Here is a 24,693-nt window from a genome sequence, read left to right as displayed (position 1 = left end):
CTGGGGTGTACTCACTTTTGAGGACACAAGCTCAAGCACAGAGTAGAAGTATTGTGAAAATATGAAAACCATATATGATTTTTTTTCCTATTCAACAGAAGTGGGGCAATAGAGCTTGAGATGACTGAAATGCTTTCTAAATATATCTAAATATGGCTCCACTGAGGGAGTGGAAAGGAGAGCAGACAGATGGACCTTTTTGGTGCTATAAGGTACGGACCCTATGGCGTTAACAGAACACTTTGTACGCCAAAATGTCAGTCGGAACCGGTCCAGAACCATATGGGGCACTTAACATCTAAGAGTTAGATTTGAGCTGTGGTCTCCATTTAATAACATCCTCAATTTCCTAAATTGTGTCATTGGTCGTGTTACCATCATTGGCATTACTGCTGCCATATTAGATGCATTTAGAATGGGAAATATATTGAAATAGAAATGAGGTTAATATTTTTCCAAAATGTCATGCCCAAATCCCACCTCAATTCACAAACGACCCCTATGTTATGTTATGTTATTCTGAGTCAAAGTGTTTCCTGTCCAACCAGGTAAAACACTGACTTTGTCCTGGTCAAGTCATGTGATTGGGAAACACTCCTGGCCCTATGAGTATGTCACAGGAGGTTGGTGGTGGCACCTTAATTGGGGAGGATGGTCTCATGGTATTGGCTGGAGCGGAATAGTGGAATGGTATCAAATACATCAAAACACCTGGTTTCTATTTGTTTGATGCCATCCCATTTGCTCCGTTCCAGCCAATACCATGAGACCATCCTCCCCTCGGGGTTAGTGTGTGTAGGTGTGTGTTTCTCACTCGTGGAGCTGGAGACACTAGAAGAGTCACTGCCTGGGGAGGGGGTTAGTGTGTGTAGGTGTGTGTTTCTCACTCGTGGAGCTGGAGCTGGAGACACTAGAAGAGTCGCTGCCTGGAGAGGGAGTGTCTGTGTCAGTCCTGGGGCTGCTGTCCTTCTGTCCGTCCACCTCCCCCTCCACCCGGTCCGGCCCTGTCACAGACCCCTCCTCACACCCGTTCAGGTTCCCAAAGGTGATCCGGGCATTCAGGATGTGATAGATGGGAATTTCTGAGAAGACGAAGAGAAGTGAGAGAGATGTTTAGGATTTACGATTATCACTGGATTCATAATTAATGTGCAATAGGTGTAAATATTCCAAACGTTAAAAGTTGGGCAAATCCCAATGAATCATATTTGAGGCAGCATCTGAATGAAATTAAGAAGTAGCCAGAATGCCACCCCTGACATAAGGACAGGAGGGTCAGCTTCAGTGGTGGAAAAAGTACCCAATTGTCATACTTGAGTTAAAGTAAAGATATCTTAATAGAAAATGACTCAAGTAAAAGTGAAAGTCACCCAGTAAGATACTACTTGAGTAAAAGTTCAAAATAAAAAAAAGTTAATATACTTTAGTATCAAAAGTAAATCTAATTCCTTATATTAAGGAAACCAGACAGGGCAATTTTCTAGTTTTGTTAATTTACTGATACCCAGGGGCACACTTCAACACTCAGACATCATTTCCAAATGAAACATTTGTATTTAGTGAGTCCGCCAGATCAGTGACAGTAGAGATAACCAGGGATGTTCTCTTGATAAATGTGTGAATTGGACCCTTTTCCTGTCCATTCAAAATGTAACGAGTACTTTTGGGTGTCAGGGAAAATGTATGTAGTAAACAGTACATTATTGTCTTTAGGAATATAGTGGAAAAGTAAAAGTTGTCAAAAATATAAATAGTCAAGTAAAGTACAGATACCCCTAAAAAAAAAGAACTTAAGTATTAGTATTTTCAAGTATTTTTACTTAAGCACTTTAAACCACTGGTCTACTTTTGATAACCTCTCGCTTTCTCTCCACTCTCACTACCATGATATGCCAGGTCTCTAGGATGCAAAGCAAACTATCTGGTTACGAGAGTGTCCTCTACTCCCTCACCGATCTTGACAGGGAAGCCGGGGGGCAGTCGCAGGGTAATGAAGTCCCTGAGCTTGGCGAAGAGGGTGTTGGAGATGGCCATGAGGTCAATGATTGGCGCCACCTGCTCCGCTAAGGACAGAGGATGGGACTCACACAGCCACAGCTTAGCCTTGAACCTGAGGACACCGGGAAACATATGCATATTATACAATGCACCTGACTCATGTTCAGAAAGGGTCAACGTTGCAGAATGTTTGGAAACGTAAAATGAAGAGTAGTCCCTCCCTGTTTCATTTCTGTTCTGTTAAGTGCCTAATGAAGACCACTGTGTTATACACAAGTACTACAAACAGTACAATGCAGTAACGTGTCACGCAGAAAGCATCTTTGTTGGTCATGCAGACATATTGAAAAACTCTGAGAGACTGGAACTCTACTTCCATCTCATCCTAGAACATTTATCAAATCCTGAGATAATTCTTTTTAGCCTTGTAATTTGTTGCACTGCAAAAGGTCGGCTTCACCATTGACTCGGCAATCAACTGTTCTCTAAAGCACTGTGTGTGCGGGGTTTCTGTTCAGGCCATTCCATGTTGACTTTCAACCGATGAGATAATGTACTAGTAGCCAAGTGATCGGGCTGGGACACCATCTCACTGTTGTCTTGTCACAATAACCAGCAGAATTCTAAACGGCTATTGATGTGACATCCAGGTTTGTAGTCAATTACGGGATCACACATCATACGTAGATTGAATAGAAGGAAAACATGTACATGCATGGGACAGAGCCAAAACACTTGACAGGGCCAGAGACATACTGTAGACGGCATCCAAAATGGCACCCTATTCCCTACATAATGCATCACATTGGGCCCTGGTCAAAAGTAATGCACTATAGAGGGAATAGGGTGCCATTTGGGATGCATACATATTGTATGGTTCTGGACAGGGCTATTATAGCCAAGGGCTCCAGGCATGGAGGTTGTTATAAGGGCTGTGATGGCTGTCGCTGTCACCTCTGAGTCTTGGTGGTGAGTTGACAGGGGTGGCCAATATCCCGGGTGCCCAGGGGCAGGTTGGGATTGAAGTACTCCTCGGCTGTCAGGGCTGTGGGGTTGGTCACGGCAGGACTTGACATCTGAGTCACTAGGGCCTGTTGAGAGGAGAGGAGAGGAGATAAAATGAGGGAGGGTGAAGAAAGAGAGCGAAAGAGAGAGGGAGAAGGAAGGAGGGTTAAGAGAGAGAGAGAGAGAGTGAGAGGATGAGAGAGGGAGAAGGAAGGAGGGTTAAGAGAGAGAGAGAGTGAGAGGATGAGAGAGGGAGAAGGAAGGAGGGTTAAGAGAGAGAGAGAGTGAGAGGATGAGAGAGGGAGAAGGAAGGAGGGTTAAGAGAGAGAAAGAGAGAGAGGATGAGAGAGGGAGAAGGAAGGAGGGTTAAGAGAGAGAAAGAGAGAGAGTGAGAGGATGAGAGAGGGAGAAGGAAGGAGGGTTAAGAGAGAGAGAGAGTGAGAGGATGAGAGAGGGAGAAGGAAGGAGGGTTAGGATGAGAGAGGGAGAAGGAAGGAGGGTTGAGAGGATGAGAGAGGGAGAAGTTAAGAAGGAGGGTTAAGAAGAGAGGGTTAAGAGAAGAGAGAGAGGATGAGAGAGGGAGAAGGAAGGAGGGTTAAGAGAGAGAAAGAGAGAGAGAGTGAGAGGATGAGAGAGGGAGAAGGAAGGAGGGTTAAGAGAGAGAAAGAGAGAGAGTGAGAGGATGAGAGAGGGGGATAGATTGTCAGCGGGTTTGCCGGCAGAAGCCAATTAAAATGGTCATCAATATTTAAGAGAGAAGAGAAGCCCAGGGACCTCTTTACTCATAACAATATTGACAGCTATGTTGGCTTATGATTCACTGTAGCAATAAGGTCAAATCCATATGCAATGATGAGGATTAGGATTGATGATTGTGATGAGGAGGATAATGATGACTGTGACCACTAACCCCATTGTTGGGCCCCACGTGTTGCTCGGCGATCCCTAGGAAGTTCTGAAGGGGCGTCTTACCGCCTGAGGAAAAGGTCACATCAGTGGAACATACATGAGAGGAACTCAGAGCAAGTCAATGACCATAGAAATAGGGTTAGTAGGAATTTTGGAATGTTGACGTGGTAGTGGAGGCGGGAATGTCTGTTCTACTAATACTATTTCTATGTCTGCAACACTAACCTAAGAATTCTCGACTGGTGTCTCTCATCAATTTTGGAGGGATGGAGATGGGATAAGGGACCGGGGGAGTTGGGTTCATGGAGGGAGGGCTTTGAGAGGGACGGGGCCGGTGATCAGAACAGAGCACTTTGCTGATAAGCCCAGGGAGGGAAAAACAAGGACAATAGTCTTCTCTGACCAAGGAAATGACTGGAAAATGCTTTAGGGCCATTTGTTGGAGCTTCAGTGCAATTATCCTATTCAGAGCCTCTCAACAGGGGTGTGACTATTAGAGCAAACCATAGCTAAATATTTTGCAACTCAAACAAGCGTTTCTTATTGGACAAGTTCAGGTTAGTCCTTCCCTGTTTCAGCCTGTTTTCTTCCTAGTGAATATTTAGGGCTGTATCCTGACCTGAGATCAGCTTGCTCAACTTAAATCTTTGCACAATCCTCCCATTGAAGTCAATGAATGACTTACACCAAAGTCTGTGCTGCACACGCTTATCTCAGCTCCGAATTGAGCCCTTTTACTGCATCTAAGCCAAGACGTGGAAGATTACCAGAAATGACGCAAGGGGATTTTTAAACAAATAGGTAGAACTTCAGCAAAGAGAGACACCTTTGGGCTTCGCCTTGAGTGGCTCACTGAGATGGTCCGTTCGGGTTCGAGTGATCAGTTCCACATTGGAGGCGCCGTACACCTAACAGAGAAGACAAGGACAAGTAGAGTGTCATGGTTATGAGACTCTGGATAAATAGCGCACTATATAGGGAAGAAGGTACCAATTGGGACGCACATTCGGTGACTGATTTAGGTTAGTGATGTAGTAGGGAGGTGGGCTCACTGCTGAGTCTATGTATATCTGTATATTGATAGTGCTTTACTCTAGAACCAGCACTCAGGAAACAGATGACATTATATACTGTACGTCTTGAACTTTAGAGTGTTTTATTTCATTCGGGCAAAACCAAATCGAAAGCCAGGGATAGAAGGATTAATGACTCCATGTCTGTACCTTAGCCTCGTACCCGTTCACCATCTCTGTCTTCTCACTGCGCCAGCCAAGGATGCCAGTCTTATTCCTGCCAGACAGACAGAGATAGCCAGACACAAAACAACAGGTCAGACTTCGAGGTGGTCTTCTCCCTCCAATTCATATTCAGAAATGGATTATTGGCATGTCGAGCGTACCGCTGAAGCTGCCAAAACGACAGAGGTGACACTCGGCAAGCAATAAATGATGATTACACATTCTCACCTCCCCCTCTCTCACTTTTTTATGCAATCTGACCTGCATGAGAGATGTGTCTGGTCTTGCACTTAGTGACCCCCCTTCCCTCCCTACCTCTCCTCTTCTCTTCTCCTCGTTCCCTTATCCCTCACTCACTACCATTGTTCTACCCCCTTTCTTTTCCATACCCATCTCTGACCTTGCTCAATGCTAACCCTCTTTCTCTCGTTCCCTCCATCTCTCACCTCTCAAAGGTGATGTTTTTGGTGTCTAGCTGGGTGGTGACCACGGGGGCGGAGAGGCGGGCTGCCACCTGCTCCTCGCTGGGCAGTAGTGCCCCCAGGAGGCCCAGGCCGGTAGTGCCCCGCTGAGGCGAGGGAGACGTCAGAGAAGACACACACAGGGTCTCACAGAACACCAGCTGTCTGTCGTGGTCCACCTCCATCACCACTGCACTGGAGTCTGACGGATGGACAGAGAGGAGTACTTAGAATGAGAGTGAGAGAGCGAAGGGGTTAGAGAGAAAGGTTGGGTTAGAGAGACCGAGGAAGAGGAGGAGGATGGGTTAGAGACACTGATAAACGGACAGAAATGGATTTAGACGGAGATAGAACGAAAGACGGGAAGGGAGAGAAAGACAGGTTAGAAAGAGACGTGAAGGGAGAGAAAGACAGGTTAGAAAGAGACGTGAAGGGAGAGAAAGACAGGTTAGAAAGAGACGTGAAGGGAGAGAAAGACAGGTTAGAAAGAGACGTGAAGGTAGAGAAAGACAGGTTAGAAAGAGACGTGAAGGGAGAGAAAGACAGGTTAGAAAGAGACGTGAAGGGAGAGAAAGACAGGTTAGAAAGAGACGTGAAGGGAGAGAAAGACAGGTTAGAAAGAGACGGGAAGGGAGAGAAAGACAGGTTAGAAAGAGACGGGAAGGGAGAGAAAGACAGGTTAGAAAGAGACGGGAAGGGAGAGAAAGACAGGTTAGAAAGAGACGGGAAGGGAGGGAAAGACAGGTTAGAAAGAGACGTGAAGGGAGAGAAAGACAGGTTAGAAAGAGACGGGAAGGGAGAGAAAGACAGGGTAGAAAGAGACAGACAGAGAGTAAGAGTGACATAGACAGAAAGGAGGAGGAACAGTTAAACTGAAGAGAGCACTAGAGGTAGAGAAGAGTAGGTTCAGACTCACATATGGAGGAGGAGAGTCGAGAGAGACTGAAAAGAAAGGTCATATAGACCGAAATGGAGTGCAACAGAAAGACGGAGGAGGCCCATTTAAAAAGATGGAGGAGTCACTAAAAGACAGTGAGAGGAAGTTCTATCAAAACAAGATATGGAGAGATCTGTCAGACAGTGACTAACTTAATGATGACAGTGAGAGGGGGAAAGAAGGAAGGAAGCCCTGTGACAATAGAAAAGAGGACTCGACCACACATACACACAGACTATCGCCCACACAAACATACACACTGGCCCCTGAACCCTGACCTTGACCCCGGAAGATGAAGCTTCGGTTTCCTCTCTGCCAGGTCATCTGATCAAAGCCCATGAGAGTGGTGTCTACACGCAGACACTGGCCACTCTTCCACACGCGGTACGTGTCACTGGGACAGATACGAGACACCAGCGGCACTAAGAAAGAGAGAGAGACAACCATAGAAATATAATTCCTAGAATGGCCATTCTAGTCAATGGCCCTGTGATGGGTGGACTGGTGGCCATTTTGAGTGTGATTTGTTTGGGGGTCTAAACCATTCTAGGGATTCTATTTCTCTGGAGACAATGCAGAACCACAGAGAAAGAAAGACTGTCACCATATACAGTCAAGCAGGAAGCCATAATCCATACAGGTAAACATCTGAGAGACCAAAAACATGTATTAATTATAACTTACCCCAGCTAGTAAACTCCCATTTCATCTCCACGTAAAAGTCCTGAGCCTTGAGCAAAAGAGAAAGAGAGAGAGAGAGAGAAATATATTTACATTTTACATTTAAGTCATTTAGCAGACGCTCTTATCCAGAGCGACTTACAAATTGGTGCATTCACCTTATGACATCCAGTGGAACAGCCACTTTACAATAGTGCATCTAAATATTTTAAGGGGGGGGGGGGGTGAGAAGGATTACTTTATCCTATCCTAAGTATTCCTTAAAGAGGTGGGGTTTCAGGTGTCTCCGGAAGGTGGTGATTGACTCCGCTGTCCTGGCGTCGTGAGGGAGTTTGTTCCACCATTGGGGAGCCAGAGCAGCGAACAGTTTTGACTGGGCTGAGCGGGAACTGTACTTCCTCAGTGGTAGGGAGACGAGCAGGCCAGAGGTGGATGAACGCAGTGCCCTTATTTGGGTGTAGGGCCTGATCAGAGCCTGGAGGTACTGAGGTGCCGTTCCCCTCACAGCTCCGTAGGCAAGCACCATGGTCTTGTAGCGGATGCGAGCTTCAACTGGAAGCCAGTGGAGAGAGCGGAGGAGCTGGGTGACGTGAGAGAACTTGGGAAGGTTGAACACTAGACGGGCTGCGGCGTTCTGGATGAGTTGTAGGGGTTTAATGGCACAGGCAGGGAGCCCAGCCAACAGCGAGTTGCAGTAATCCAGACGGGAGATGACAAGTGCCTGGATTAGGACCTGCGCCGCTTCCTGTGTGAGGCAGGGTCGTACTCTGCGGATGTTGTAGAGCATGAACCTACAGGAACGGGCCACCGCCTTGATGTTAGTTGAGAACGACAGGGTGTTGTCCAGGATCACGCCAAGGTTCTTAGCGCTCTGGGAGGAGGACACAATGGAGTTGTCAACCGTGATGGCGAGATCATGGAACGGGCAGTCCTTCCCCGGGAGGAAGAGCAGCTCCGTCTTGCCGAAGTTCAGCTTGAGGTGGTGATCCGTCATCCACACTGATATGTCTGCCAGACATGCAGAGATGCGATTTGCCACCTGGTCATCAGAAGGGGGAAAGGAGAAGATTAATTGTGTGTCGTCTGCATAGCAATGATAGGAGAGGCCATGTGAGGTTATGACAGAGCCAAGTGACTTGGTGTATAGCGAGAATAGGAGAGGGCCTAGAACAGAGCCCTGGGGGACACCAGTGGTGAGAGCGCGTGGTGAGGAGACAGATTCTCGCCACGCCACCTGGTAGGAGCGACCTGTCAGGTAGGACGCAATCCAAGCGTGGGCCGCGCCAGAGATGCCCAACTCGGAGAGGGTGGAGAGGAGGATCTGATGGTTCACAGTATCGAAGGCAGCCGATAGGTCTAGAAGGATGAGAGCAGAGGAGAGAGAGTTAGCTTTAGCGGTGCGGAGCGCCTCCGTGATACAGAGAAGAGCAGTCTCAGTTGAATGACTAGTCTTGAAACCTGACTGATTTGGATCAAGAAGGTCATTCTGAGAGAGATAGCGGGAGAGCTGACCAAGGACGGCACGTTCAAGAGTTTTGAAAGAAATATAGACCCACATATTCCAATTGGCTAAACTTAAACTCTTTAACATCCTTCTCAGCTCTGGCATCTACCCCACTATTTGGAACCAAGGACTGACAACCCCAATCCACAAAAGTGAAGCCAAATTTGACCCCAATAACAACCTTGGGAAATGCGTCAACAGCAACCTTGGGACAATCCTCTGCTGACTTGTACATTTCTTCAGTGAAAACAATTTCAATTGGCTTTTTACCAAATTACCTTACGACAGACCACATATTCACCCTGCACAACCTAATTGACAAACAAACAAAACAAAAGCAAAGTCTTCTCGTGCTTTGTTGGCTTCAAAAAAGCTTTTGACTCAATTTGGCATGAGGGCCTGCTATACAAATTGATGGAAAGTGGTGTTGGAGAAAAACATACGACATTATAAAATCCATGTACACAAACAACAAGTGTGCGGCTAATATTGGCAAAAAACAAAAACATTTCCACAGGGACATGGGGTGAGACAGTGATGCAGCTTAAGCACCACCCTCTTCAACACACACGTATATATATCAATGAATTGGCGAGGGCACTAGAACAGTCTGTAGCACCCGGCCTCACCCTACTAAAATCTGAAGTCAAAAGTTTACTTGTTTGCTTATGATCTGGTGCTTCTGTCCCCAAACAAGGAGGGGCTACAGCAGCACCTGGATCTTCTGCACAGATGCTGTCAGAATAAAATTTGACATACCAATTAGGATCTGGCTAAAAATATTTGAATCAGTTATAGAACCCATTTCCCTATGGTTGTGAGGTCTGAGGTCCACTCACCAATTAAGAATTCACAAAATGGGACAAACACCAAATTAAGATGCATGCAGGATTCAGCAAAAATATCCTCCGTGTACAACGTAAACTACCAAATAATGCATGCAGAACAGAATTAGGCCGATACCCGCTAATTATCAAAATCCAGAAAAGAGCCTTTAAATTCTACAAACCTTCCCAAACAAAGCCATCACCTACAAAGAGATGAACCTGGAGAAGAGTCCCCTAAGCAAGCTGGTCCTGGGGCTCTGTTCTCAAATACAAACAGACCCCACAGAACCCCAGGACAGCAACACAATTAGACCCAACCAAATCATGAGAAAACAAAATGTATTTAACTAGGCAAGTCAGTTAAGAACAAATTCTTATTTACAATGATGGCCTACCGGGGATCAGTGGATTAACTGCCTTGTTCAGGGGCAGAACAACAAATATTTACCTTGTCAGCTTGGGGATTCGTTCCAGCAACCTTTCGGTTACTGACCCAACGCTCTAACCACTAGGATACCTGCCGCCCCATAGTTACTTGACAAACTGGAAAGAATTGACAAAAAAACTGAGCAAACTAGAATGCTATTTGGCCCTAAACAGAGAGTCCACAGTGGCAGAATACCTGACCACTGTGACGGAGCCAAAATTAAGGAAAGCTTTGACTATGTACAGACTCAGTGAGCATAGCCTTGATATTGAGAAAGGCCGCCATGGGCAGACTTGGCTCTCAAGAGAAGACAGGCTATGTACACACTGCCCACAAAATCAAGTGGAAACTGAGCTGCACTTAACGTCTTGGTGACAGGGAGCAGTATTTTCACATCCGGATTAAATGCATGCCCAAATTCAACTGCCTGCTACTCATCCCCAGAAGATAAGATATGCATATTATTAGTCGATTCGGATAGAAAACATTCTGAAGTTTCTAAAACTGTTTGAATCATGTCTGTGAGTACAACATAACTTATTTAGCAGGCGAAACCCCGAGGACAAACCATTCCGATTTTGTTTTTTGAGGTCACTCTTTTCAATGAATTTTCATTGGGAATCCAGATTTCTAAAAGGGACATTCTTGCAGTTCCTACCGCTTCCACTGGATGTCACCAGTCTTTAGAAATTGGTTGAGGTTTTTCCTTTGTGTAATGAAGAAGTAGCCCTGTTCAGAACGAGGGTCACTTGTAGTGTACTGTTAGATAGAGGCGCGTGACCAGAAAGCTAGCCACAGTTGGTTTTTCTCCTGTATTGAACACAGATCCTCCAGTCTTCAATTTGATCAATTATTTACATTAAAAAAATACCTAAAGTTGTATTACAAAAGTAGTTTGAAATGTTTTGGCAAATTTTACAAGTAACTTTTGAGATATTTTGTAGTCACGTTGTGCATGTTGGAAACCGGTGTTTTTCTGGATCAAACGTGCCAAATTAAATGACATTTTGGATATATATCAACGGAATTCAATCGAACAAAAGGACCATTTGTGATATTTATGGGACATATTGGAGTGCCAACAAAAGAAGCTTGTCAAAGGTAAGGCTTGAATTATATTTTTATTTCTACGTTTTGTGTCGCGCCTGCAGGAGTTGAAATACGCTTTTCTCTCTTTGTTTATGGAGGTGCTATCCTCAGATAATAGCATTGTTTGCTTTAGCTGAAAAGCCTTTTTGAAATCTGACATGTTGGCTGGATTCACAACAAGTGTAGCTTTAATTTGCTATCTTGCATGTGTGATTTAATGAAAGTTTGATTTTTCTAGTAACTTATTTGAATTTGGCGCTCTGCATTTTCCCTGGCTTTTGGCCAGGCGTCCCACATAACCCAGAGAGGTTCTTCTTAACCTCCTGCCAAATGTATGACCACATATTTCCCTCAGAATACACAGACACAAAAAATCACTTGAAAACAAATCCAATTTTGATAAACGCACATATCTATTGGGTTAAATACCACAGTGTGCAATCACAGCAGCAAGATTTGTGACCTGTTTCCACAAGAAAAGGGCAACCAGTGAAGAGCAAACACCATTGTAAATACAACCCATATTTATGCTTATTTATTTTCCCTTTTGTATTTTATCCATTTGCACATCATTACAACACTGTATATATACATAATATGACATTTGAAATGGCTTGATTCTTCTGGAACTTGTGTGAGTTTAATATTTACTTTTCCCTTTTTATTGTTCATTTCACTTGTATTGGCAATGTAAACATATGTTCCCCATGCCAACAAAGCCCCTTGAATTGAATGGAATTGAGAGAGAGAGGGAGAAAAGGGAGAGACACCCATACACACACAACAGACACACAGAACAGGGACAAGAGAGTGAGAAAGGAAGACACCACAGGAAAAAAAGAGAGAAAGAGAGTAATTTTGTTGGCATGGCCAGGAACAAAGGACAGTAAGCTGTTCCAGTCCCATCCCAGGGCTGGTGGTGAGCCAGACAGATGTGGAGGAGGATTCATAGAGCTAGTGGGGGGAGTGCAGCGTTCTGGACTTGGGAGGGAGAGAAAAAGAGAGAGGGGTGAGGAAAGGAGTCCACATCAATCATAATCTGTATCCGTGCACATTGGATATCTGTGTCCGTGCACATTGGATATCTGTGTCCGTGCACATTGGATATCTGTGTCCGTGCACATTGGATATCTGTGTCCGTGCACATTGGATATCTGTGTCCGTGCACATTGGATATCTGTGTCCGTGCACATTGGATATCTGTGTCCGTGCACATTGGATATCTGTATCCGTACACATTGGATATCTGTATCCATGCACATTGGATATCTGTAGCCTAGTGGTTAGAGTGTTGGACTAGTAACCGAAAGGTTGCAAGTTCAAATCCCCGAGCTGACAAGGTACAAATCTGTCGTTCTGCTCCTGAACAGGCAGTTAACCCACTGTTCCTAGGCCATCATTGAAAATAAGAATTTGTTTTTAACTGATTTGCCTAGTTAAATAAAAGGTAACATAAAAAAATACACACTCTTGGAATTTCACTCAACCAGCTTCAAGAGGTAGTCACCTGGAATGCATTTAAAATAACAGGTGTGCCTTGTTAAAAGTTCATTTGTGGAATTTCTTTCCTTCTTAAGGCGTTTGAGCCAATCAGTTGTGTTGTGACAAGGTTTTATTTATGTATTTAAACCTTTATTTAACCAGGTAGGCTAGTTGAGAACAAGTTCTCTTTTGCAACTGCGACCTGGGGAAGATAAAGCATAGCAGTTCGACACAAGCAACAACACATACAGGTCGCAGTGGTGGGTAGTATATGGGGCTTTGGTGACAAAATGGATGGCTCTGTGATAGACTGCATCCAATTTGTTGAGTAGAGTGTTGGAGGCTATTTTGTAAATGACATCGCCAAAGTCGAGGATCGGTAGGATGGTCAGTTTTACGAGGATATGTTTGGCAGCATGAGTGAAGGATGTTTTATTGCGAGATAGGAAGACGATATTAGATTTAATTTTGGATTGGAGATGTTTAATGTGAGTCTGGAAGGAGAGTTTACAGTCTAACTAGACACCTAGGTATTTGTAGTTGTCCACATATTCTAAGTCAGAAACTTCCAAAATAGTGATGCTGGATGGGCAGGCAGGTGCTGGCAGCGATCGGTTGAAGAGCATGCATTTAGTTTTACCTGCATTTAAGAGCAGTTGGAGGCCACGGAAGGAGAGTTGTATGGCATTGAAGCTCATCTGGAGGTCAGTTAACCCAGTGTCCAACGAAGGGCCAGAAGTATACAGAATGGTGTCGTCTGCGTAGAGCTGAGAATTAAAGAATCACCAGCAGCGAGAGCGACATCATTGATGTATACAGAGAAGACTGTCGGCCCGAGAATTGAACCCTGTGGCACCCCCATAGAGACTGCCAGAAGTCCGGACAACAGGCCCTCTGATTTGACATAGTGAATTCTATCGGAGAAGTAGTTGGTGAACCAAGTGAGGCAATCATTTGAGAAACTAAAAGCTGTTGAGTCCGCCAATAAGAATGTTGTGATTGACAGAGTCGAAAGCCTTAGCCAGGTCGATGAATACAGCTGCACAGTAATGTCTCTTATCGATGGTGGTTATGATATCGTTTAGGACCTTGAGCGTGACCAGCTCTGAAACCAGATTGCATAGCGGAGAAGGTACGGTGAAATTCGAAATGGTCGGTAATCTGTTTGTTAACTTGGCTTTCAAAGACCTTAGAAAGGCAGGATAGAATAGATATAGGTCTGTAGCAGTTTGGGTCTAGAGTGTCTCTCCCTTTGAAGAGGAGGATGACCGTGGCAGCTTTCCAATCTATGGGAATCTAAGACGATACGAAAGAGAGTTTGAATAGGCTAGTAATAGGGGTTGCAATAATTTGGGCAGATAATTTTTAGAAAGAGTGGGTCCAGATTGTCTAACCCTGCTGATTTGTATGGGTCCAGATTTTGCAGCTCTTTCAGAACATCAGCTATCTGGATTTGGGTGAAGGAGAAGTGGGGGATGTTTGGGCGAGTTGCTGTGGGGAGCGCAGGGCTGTTGACCGGGGTAGAGGTAGCCTGGTGGAAAGCATGGCCAGCCGTAGAAAAATGCTTATTGAAATTATTGATTTATTGGTGGTGACAGTGTTTCCTAGCCTCAGTGCAGTGGGCAGCTGGGAGGAGGTGTTCTTATTCTCCATGGACTTTACAGTGTCCCAGAACTTTTTTGAGTTTGTACTACAGGATGCAAATTTCTGTTTGAAAAAGCTAGCCTTAGCTTTCCTAACTGCCTGTGTATATTGGTTCCTAACTTCCTTAAAAAGTTGCATATTCAGTTGGGCTATTCGATGCTAATGCAGAACGCCACAGGATGTTTTTGTGCCGGTCAAGGGCAGACAGGTCTGGAGTGAACCAGGGGCTATATCTATTCCTTTTGAATGGAGCATGCTTATTTAAGATAGTGAGGAAGGCACTTTTAAAGAATAGACAGGCATCATCTACTGACGGGATGAGGTCAATGTCATTCCAGGATACCCCATCCAGGTCAATTATAAAGGCCTGTACGCAGAAGTGTTTTAGGGAGCGTTTGACAGTGATGAGGGGTGGTCGTTTGACCGCAGACCCATTACGGATGCAGGTAATGAGGTAGTGATCGCCGAGATCTTGTTTGAAAACAGCAGAGGTGTATTTGTAGGGCGAGTTAGTTTGGATGATATCTATGAGGGTGCCCGTGTTTACATATTCGGGGTTGTACCTGGTAGGTACATTGATAATTTGTGTGAGATTGAGGGCATCAAGCTTAGATTGTAGGATGGCCGGGGTTTTAAGCATGTCCCAGTTTAGGTCACCTAGCAGCATGAGGTCAGAAGATAGTTGGGGGGCAATCAATTCACATATGGTGTCCAGGGCACAGCTGGTGGCAGAGGGTGGTCCATAGCAAGCGGCAACAGTGAGAGACTTGTTTCTGGAAAGGTTAATTTTTAGAAGTAGAAGCTTGAATTGTTTTGGCACAGACCTGGATAGTAAGATAGAACTCTGCAGGCTAACACCGCCCCCTTTGGCAGTTCCATCTTGGCGGAAAATGTTATAGTTAGGGATGGAAATGTCAGGGTTTTTGGTGGTTTTCCTAAGCCAGGATTCAGACACGGCTAAGACATCCGGGTTGCTAAAGCAGTGAATAAAGCAAACTTGGGGAGTAGGCTTCTAATGTTAACATGCATGAAACCAAAGCTTTTACGGTTACAGAAGTCAACAAATGAGAGCAACTGGGGAGTAGGAGTGGAGCTAGGCACTGCAGGTCCTGGATTAACCTCTACATCACCAGAGGAACAGGGGAGAAGTAGGATAAGGGTACGGCTAAAGGCTATAAGAACTGGCCATTTAGCACGTCCGGAACAGAGAGTAAAAGGAGCAGGTTTCTGGGCACGATGGCATAGATTCAAGGCATAATGTACAGACAAAGGTATGGTAGGAAGAGAGTACATTGGAGGTAAACCTAGGCATTGAGTGATGAAGAGAGAGATATAGTCACTAGCAACGTTTAAACCAGGTGATGTCATCGCAAATGTGTGAGGTGGAACAACATGGTTGATTAAGGCATATTGAGCAGGGCTATAGGCACTACAGTGAAATAAGACAGTAATCACTAACCAGGATAGTAATGGACAAGGCATATTGATATTAGGGAGAGGCATGCGTAACCAAGTCATCGTATGGGTCCGGTGAGTGGTTGGGCTGGCTGGGGACATGGCGATTCAGACAGTTAGCAGGCTGGGGCTAGCAAGCTAGCATAAGGGCCTTAGAGGGATGTCGCGATGGGGGAAAAGTCTGTTTTTGCCTCCTCGTGCGGTGACGTTGATAGACCAGTCCTGGAATTAGAAGGGTTCCAAGTAGCAGAGGGGTCCAAGTCAAATTGGCCGGTGGATCAATATGCTATAGATAGCTAGCAGGCCACAGTTAGCAGAATGGACCTTCAGGGGACATTGTGCCCTGAGGGGCCTGTTGGGATCCTCGGGCAGATTATGTCGGTATTCCAGTCATGAAGGATCGGGGTACGGGGTTCCGTGCCCCGTACCGGCAGTAGAAGGGATCCAGATATTGTAGCCAAGGAGTGGGCTTCAGGAGTAGCCCAGGAGCCCTAGCTAGTTGGTGCTTGCTACGGGATGGAAACATTAGCCAGGAGTAGTCAACCCGGGTTGCGGTTAGCTAACTGCCATGAGGTAAACCCAGGCCCCGCATGTCCCCAGGTACCCTCATTTGTTGACTTCTGTGATAGAAAAAGTCTTGGTTTCATGCATGTCAACATCAGAAGACTGCTTTAGCACACTCTGCTAACCCTGATCCAGTAATTCATACTTTCCAGGTCCATACCCAAACAGTTTGAACTACTTTCCAGAAACAGTCTACCGACCCCCCTCATGAGCTTCAGAGCGTTCTGTTAGGTGAGTCCTAAACTGGGATATGCCCTTAAAGGGTTCAGAGTTTGCGGTAGGAATCTGGGGATATGGCGAGAAAAATAGGTCCGGCATGCTCTGGTTTGAAATGCGTTGTACGAACTGGCAAGAGCTTTCCGAGCTAAAGGTTAGCTGACTGATAGTTGGTAGCTAGTTAGCTAGCTAGCTTCAGTTGAGGTATTCCAGTTTGGAGGTAAATAGACTTTACAAAAAATTAACAGATCCACACCATGTTAGGTGAGGTGGGTTGCAGGAGAGTATTTTGAAGTTGAGGTTTAGGAAAAATATTTAAAAAGAATGTGAAGAAAAAGATATAGACATGGGACGAGACAAGTACCTTCTCCGCTGTGCAATCTGGTTTGCGTAGCCAAAAAGTGGGACACACATGGAGAACAAGTGCACCTCAGCCACACTCACTGGTACTAAACGATATCATAACCGCCATCGATAAAAGACAGTACTGTGCAGCAGATGTCTTCATCGATCCTCGCCAAGGCATTTCGACTCTGTCAATCACCATATTCTTATCGGCACACTCAAGGTACTAAACGATATCATAACCGCCATCGATAAAAGACAGTACTGTGCAGCACTCAACATATTCTTATCCGGCAGTTTGACTCAACAGGGTCTCGGTTTTTCGGATGACTGCCTTGCCTGGTTCACCAATTACTTTGCAGACAGAGTTCAGTGTGTCAAATCGGAGGGCATGCTGTCCGGTCCTCTGGCAGTCTCTATGGGGGTGCCACAGGGTTCAATTCTCGGGCCGACTCTTTTCTCTGTGTATATCAATGATGTTGCTCTTGCTGATTCCCTGATCCACCTCTACGCAGACGACACCATTCTATATACTGCCCGTCATTGGACACTGTGCTATCTAACCTCCAAACGAGCTTCAATGCCATACAGCACTCCTTCCGTCCTCCAACTCTCTTGAGTAAAACCAAATGCATGCTTTTCAACCAATCGCTGCCTGCACCCGCATGCCCGAATCACCACCCTGGTGGGACCTTGAATATGTGGACATCTATAAGTACCTAGGTGTCTGGCTAGACTGCAAACTCTCCTTCCAGACCCACATCAAACATCTCCAATCGAAAATCAAATCAAGAGTCGGCTTTCTATTCCGCAACAAAGCCTCCTTCACTCACGCTGCCAAGCTTACCCTAGTAAAACTGACTATCCTACCGATCCTCGACTTCGGCGATGTCATCTACAAAATGGCTTCCAACACTCTACTCAGCAAACTGGATGCAGTCTATCACAGTGCCATCCGTTTTGTCACTAAAGCACCTTACCACCCACCACTGCGACTTGTATGCTCTAGTCGGCTGGCCCTCACTACATATTCGTCGCCAGACCCACTGGCTCCAGGTCATCTACAAGTCCATGCTAGGTAAAGCTCCGCCTTATCTCAGTTCACTGGTCACGATGGCAACACCCATCCGTAGCACGCGCTCCAGCAGGTGTATCTCACTGATCATCCCTAAAGCCAACACATCATTTGGCCGCCTTTCGTTCCAGTACTCTGCTGCCTGTGACTGGGACGAATTGCAAAAATCGCTGAAGCTGGAGACTTTTATCTCCCTCACCAACTTCAAACATCAGCTATCCGAGCAGCTAACCGATCGCTGCAGCTGTACATAGTCTATAGGAAAATAGCCCACCCATTTTCACCTACCTCATTCCCATACTGTTTTTATACTGTTTTTATTTATTTATTTTTCTGCTCTTTTGCACACCAATATCTCTACCTGTACATGACCATCTGATCATTTATCACTCCAGTGTTAATCTGCAAAATTGTATTATTCGCCTACCTCCTCATGCCTTTTGCACACATTGTATATAGACTGCCCATTTTTTTCTACTGTGTTATTGACTTGTTAATTGTTTATTCCATGTGTAACTCTGTGTTGTCTGTTCACACTGCTATGCTTTATCTTGGCCAGGTCGCAGTTGCAAATGAGAACTTGTTCTCAACTAGCCTACCTGGTTAAATAAAGGTGAAATAATTATATATATAATTTTTTTTTAAACCATCAAGCACTATGATGAAACTGGCTCTCAGGAGGACCGCCACCAGAAAGGAAGACCCAGAGTTACCTCTGCTGCAGAGGATATGTTCATTAGAGTTACCAGCATCAGAAATTGCAGCCCAAATAAATGGTTCACAGAGTTCAATTAACAGACACATCAACATCAACTGTTCAGAGGAGACTGTGTGAATCAGGCCTTCATGGTCAAATTTCTGCAAAGAAACCACTACTAAAAGGACATCATAAGAAGAAGAGACTTGCTTAGGCCAAGAAACACGAGCAATGGACATTAGACCAATGGAAATCTGTGCTTTGGTCTGATGAGATCAAATTTGAGATTTTTGGTTCCAACCGCCGTGTCTTTGTGAGACGCAGAGTAGGTGAATGGATGATCTCCGCATGTGTGGTTCCCACCGTGAAGCATGGAGGAGGAGGTGGGATAGTGTGGGGGTGCTTTGCTGGTGACACTGTCTGTGATTTAGTTAGAGTTCAAGGCACACTTAACCAGCATGGCTACCACAGCATTCTGCGGCAACATGCCAAGACATCTAGTTTTCGCTAAGTGGGACTATAATTTATTTTTCAACAGAACAATGACCCAACACACCGCCAGGCTGCGTAAGGGCTATTTGACTAAGAAGGAGAGTGATGGAGTGCTGCATCAGATGACCTGGCCTCTACAATCACCCAACCTCAACCCAATTGAGATGGTTTGGGATGAGTTGGACCGCAGAGTGAAGGGAAAGCAGCCAACAAGTGTTCAGCATATGTGGGAATTACTTCAAGTCTGCTGGAAAAAATATTCCAGATGAAGCTGGTTGTGTGAATGTCAAGAGTGTGCAAAGCTGTCAAGGCAAAGGGTGGTTACGTTGAATAATCTCAAATATAAAAAATAAACAGGCTCAAAATGGCCAGAAACAAAGACTTTCTTCAGTCTATTCTGAGAGATGAAGGCTATTACATGCGAGACATTGCCAAGAAAGTGAAGATCTCGTACAATACTGTGCACTACTCCCTTCACAGAACAGGGCAAACTGGCTCTAACCAGAACAGAAAGAGGAGTGGGAGGCCCCAGTGCACAACTGAGCAAGAGGACTCCTGTCTCAGCATCCAGAATTTATGCTGGAGTAGTTTATGTGTCGGGGGCTAGGGTCAGTTTGTTATTTCTGGAGTACTACTCCTGTCTTATCTGGTGTCCTGTGTGAATTTAAGTATGCTCTCTAATTCTTTCTTTCTCTCTCTCGGAGGACCTGAGCCCTAGGACCATGCCTCAGGACTACCTGGCCTGATGACTCCTTGCTGTCCCCAGTCCACCTGGCCATGCCGCTGCTCCAGTTTCAACTGTTCTGCATGCGGCTATGGAACCCTGACCTGTTCACCGGACGTGCTACCTGTCCCAGACCTGCTGTTTTCAACTCTCTAGAGACAGCAGGAGCGGTAGAGGTACTCTGAATGATCGGCTATGAAAAACCAACTGACATTTACTCCTGAGGTGCTGACCTGTTGCACCCTCGACAACCACTATAATTATTATTATTTGACCCTGCTGGTCATCTATGAACATTTGAACATCTTGGCCATGTTCTGTTATAATCTCCACCCGGCACAGCCAGAAGAGGACTGGCCACTCCTCATGGCCTGGTTCCTCTCTAGGTTTCTTCCTAGGTTCTGACCTTTCCAGGGAGTCTTTCCTAGCCACCGTGTTTCTACACCTACATTGCTTGCTGTTTGGGGTTTTAGGCTGGGTTTCTGTACAGCACATTGAGATATCAGCTGATGTAAGAACAGCTTTAGAAATACATTTGATTTAATTTGAGGACAAGTACATTAGTGTTTAGTTTGAGAAACAGACGCCTCACATGTCCTCAACTGGCAGCTTCATTAAATAGTATCTGCAAAACACCAGTCTCAATGTCAATAGTGAAGAGGCGACTCAGGGATGTCCAGTGTCTGTGTTGTTTTGCCCATCTTAATCTTTTCTTTTTATTGGCCAGTCTGAGATATGCCTTTTTCTTTGTAACTCTACAACTCCTAACAACCAAATAGCACAAATAAACAATAGGAGGGATGTGGCTCAGGGAGAGTAGAGATCTGGCAGCAGATACTGCAGTTTGATAACTGTCTAGCTACAGTCGAGCAGTGGTTGTGTGGCTGAATTGTTTTTAAATGGTCAATTAAATCAAAGAAAACAGTAAGGGGTGGTTTACCGGACACAGATCCAGGACTAGGCTTAATCTGTGTCCGGGAACCACCCCTTAGACTAGCTGGGAACTAGTGCACTGTAAAAAACATATATATACACCCACAAATCTACTTGTTTCAGCTAAGTACTATAAAGGCACTTTTCTGTCCAAATGTTATCTGAAAAATAAAAAATGTTTTCCCAAACATGAGAATTGGTGTTTGCTCAACGTGTCTCATATGTTCATTAAACTATGAACTATTATATCTTAACTAAAACTGGTTACACACAGTGCTATTAACATACAATGTTTTCAATGTACATATTTGACAAACGTTATTACATTGTGCATGCTTATTTATACAGTAGTTATTATTCAACATGTCCTCACCTGGGATTTGAACTCAGAACCTCTTGGTTCATGGCATTCTGATCTTCCTGCTACTCCACCATGTCTGTTATCAATTATCAGTTCATCTGACTATTCGCTCATCATTGATTTGATGTACTTGATGTAAACAAAACATCTGTATAGTTGTCTAATGTTGGTGGGGCATATTTTATGCTTTAATGTCACTCCTTAATCATTATGATAAATAAAAAATCATTAAAGTGTACTTTTAACAGAGCTAAGATGTACTTTGAAGTGCAAGTGTAGCAATACAGGTGAAATCAGCTTTTGAGGCAGACATGGTGTGGTGTTGCAGGAATGCTGTGAATAAAGAGTTTGTGAGTTCAAATCCCAGGTGAGGAAATGTTGAATATGAATTACTGTATAATGTGTCAAATATGTAAGTTGAAAGCACTGTGCATGTAACTAGTTCCACAGCCTTTTGTTTTAGGTAAATAATCATTTCTAGTTGAATGAAAATGAAACAATTTGAGCAAACACATCATTTTAAGTTGACTGAATTTTTGTCTACATTTTCTCATGTTGGAGCTAAGTTCGGGCCAACAAAGTTCTGGGTATCTTTGACTGAAAAGTTGAGTAAACAAAAAGAAAAGGCTGTGGAATCAGTTACTTAATAATATTTAGTTGAAACAGCTTGATATTTTATTTTTTTTTTAAGTATGGTTCAAGAAGACTAAGTGCTAACACAAAACATATCTACAAGCGTTTCCTACATGTCGGTTGTTGCTGTTGTGCTCTGTACTTGTGTTCAGTATCAGCGCCTCTCACCTGGTGCAGTCTCTCCAGGAGGACAGGGATTCCCGCCAGTCTCTTAGTGGTCCGCTGGTAGTCACGGTAATGCAGAACTAGGCGCACCAGCTCTGGGTCTCGTGTGCTGACTGCTTCCTGGAGCACTATGGGAGAGAGAAAGGAAATCTTCACCTCACATATAGACACACACTTAGAGGCCAATTTATTACGTACACCACGGCGTTCACAAAAATGGTTCGCAACTACAGACAGTGGTCACGTGGCCGTGGCTTGCTATATAAAGCAGGCAGACGGGCATTCAGTTACTGTTCAATTGAACATTAGAATGGGCAAAACTAGTTAGCTACGCAACTTTGAGCGTTGTAGACTTGTCAGTGGCAGGGGCGCCGGATCCAGTATCTCAGAAACGGCCAGCCTCCTGGGCTTTTCACACACGACAATGTCTTGGGTTTATCAAGAGTGGTACGACAAACAAAATCATCCAGTCAGCGGCAGTCCCGTGGGCGGAAACAGCTTGTTGACGAGAGGTCGAAGGACAATGGAAAGAATGGTGCAAGCTAACAGGCGGGCCAGAAAGGCAAATAACGGCGCAGTACAACAGTGGTGTGCAGAATGGCATCTCAGACTGCACAACTCGTCGGTCCTTGTCACGGACGGCCTATTGCAGGAGACGACTACACCAGGTTCCCCTCCTATCAGCTAAAAACGAAGAAGAAGCGGCTCCAGTGGGCACCCCCATCACCAACACTGGACAATTGAGGAGTGGAAAAACATTGCCTGGTCCGACGAATCCCAGTTCCTGTTGCGTCATGCTGAGAGCAGTCAGGATTTGGCGTAGGCAGCATGAGTCCATGGCCCCATCCAGCCTGGTGTAAATGGTACAGGCTGGTGGCAGTGGTGTAATGGTGTGAGGAATGTTTGATACCCTTGATACCAATTGAGCAACGTTTCCATGCCCTAAAGAATTCAGGCTGTCAGACCAGTTACTAGATGGGTGTACCTAATAAACTGTCTAGTGAGTGTATGCTGTACTGTACTGTGCTGTGCTGTGCTGTGCTGTGCTGTGCTGTGCTGCTCTGAACTATGCTACGCTGTGCTATACAGCATTGAAACGTTTTGGGGCTCCCGAGTGGCGCAGTGGTTGAAGGTACTGCTTCTCAGTGCAAGAGGCCACTGCTTCGTCACTGCAGTCCCTGGTTTGACTCCAGTCTGCATCACATCCGGCCGTGATTAGGAGTCCTATAGGGCGGCACACAATTGGCCCAGTGTTGTCTGGGTTTGGCCGGGGTAGGCCGTCATTGTAAATAAGAATGTTCTTAACGGACTTAAAAAAATGTTAAAAAATACACTATACAGGTCCCTTCCCAGTGCTCAGTCCACAATCAACACTAGAAGGAAACTGACTAACCAACTCTCTGAGGAAACTCTGACTAACCTACCAAATCAATTTCAATTTCATTTTAAATCATCAATAAGTGCATTGAAAAGCAAGTGTGTCTAATTACTTGATTAGATCTATCTATCCACAGCAGCCATTTGGCTCACCATCAATCCACAAACAAATGGTTCCTATTCATAGAATCCAATCCACTCAATCTATTTCTATATAGATTCTATACAGTACATCCTTCCAGCCTTTAAAGGTGAGTCACTATTAGACTCCTCCTAGCCAATGTATCTACATATGCTTTCCCAGTACACATACATGCCTGTTGTGTTCTATTGATGATTCTGCCCCCCAAAATATTTCCACTTGAGGGATGATAAAGTTTTCTACTGATACTAGTACTACTCCTACTACCCTATTACTATCAGTACTACTACTTCTACTAATACTACCACTCCTACTTCTATTACTACTACCACTATTACTATCAGTACTACTACTCCTACTGCTACTACTACTTCAATTACTACTACCATTATTACTATCAGAACTACTACTACTACCACTACTTCTATTACTACTAACACTATTACTATCAGTACTACTGCTACTACTTCTATTCCTACTACCACTATTACTATCAGTACTAATACTCCTACTGCTACTAATACGTCTATTACTACTACCACTATTACTATCAATACTACTTCTACTACTTCTATTACTACTACCACTATTACTATCAGTACTACTGCTACTACTACTAATACTACTACTTCTATTCCTACTACCACTATTACTATCATCTATTACTACTACCACTACTGCTACTACTCCTACTACTTCTATTACTACTACCACTATTACTATCAGTACTACTAGTACTACTACCAATACTAGTACTTCTATTACTACTACCACTATTACTATCAGTACTACTACTCCTACTGCTACTACTACTTCTATTACTACTACCACTATTACTATCAGTACTACTACTCCTACTGCTACTACTACTAATACTTCTATTACTACTACCACTATTACTATCAGTACTATCAGTACTACTAGTACTACTCCTACTACTTACATTTACATAATTTACTTCTATTACTATCAGTACTACTACTCCTACTGCTACTACTACTTCTGTTACTACTACCACTATTACTATCAGTACTACTACTAATACTACTATTGCTACAACCACTATTACTATCAGTACTACTGCTACTACTCCTACTACTTATATTACTACTACCACTATTACTATCAGTACTACTACTACTAATACTACTACGTATATGACTACTACCACTATTACTATCAGTACTACTACTCCTACTGCTACTACTACCAATACTACTACTACTACTACTACCACTATTACTATCAGTACTACTAGTACTCCTACTACTTCTATTACTACTACCACTATTACTATCAGTACTACTACTAC

At 44.4% G+C, this 24,693-nt stretch overlaps 1 protein-coding gene across 3 annotated transcripts in view; it reads right to left on the bottom strand.

Annotated features, from left to right (window-relative positions):
* The window catches only part of LOC123992965 (ankyrin repeat domain-containing protein 13B-like), a 40,601-nt gene that overhangs the window by 5,058 nt on the left and 10,850 nt on the right, over nt 1-24,693 (bottom strand). For all 3 annotated transcript variants that reach the window (XM_046294646.1, XM_046294644.1, XM_046294645.1), the window contains exons 3-12: nt 21,866-21,990; nt 7,233-7,278; nt 6,827-6,970; nt 5,597-5,813; nt 5,136-5,202; nt 4,739-4,820; nt 3,914-3,978; nt 2,953-3,089; nt 1,953-2,110; nt 888-1,082 (exon numbers count right to left, since the gene is read on the bottom strand). In XM_046294646.1, coding sequence (XP_046150602.1) covers nt 888-1,082; nt 1,953-2,110; nt 2,953-3,089; nt 3,914-3,978; nt 4,739-4,820; nt 5,136-5,202; nt 5,597-5,813; nt 6,827-6,970; nt 7,233-7,278; nt 21,866-21,990 — 1,236 coding nt within the window. The remainder of the gene's footprint in view (nt 1-887; nt 1,083-1,952; nt 2,111-2,952; nt 3,090-3,913; nt 3,979-4,738; nt 4,821-5,135; nt 5,203-5,596; nt 5,814-6,826; nt 6,971-7,232; nt 7,279-21,865; nt 21,991-24,693) is intronic.

This window comes from Oncorhynchus gorbuscha, linkage group LG13, assembly GCF_021184085.1.
Source record: "Oncorhynchus gorbuscha isolate QuinsamMale2020 ecotype Even-year linkage group LG13, OgorEven_v1.0, whole genome shotgun sequence".
In the NCBI taxonomy this organism is placed as follows: Eukaryota; Metazoa; Chordata; class Actinopteri; order Salmoniformes; family Salmonidae; genus Oncorhynchus; species Oncorhynchus gorbuscha.
This window is presented reverse-complemented; position numbering and strand designations above follow the sequence as displayed.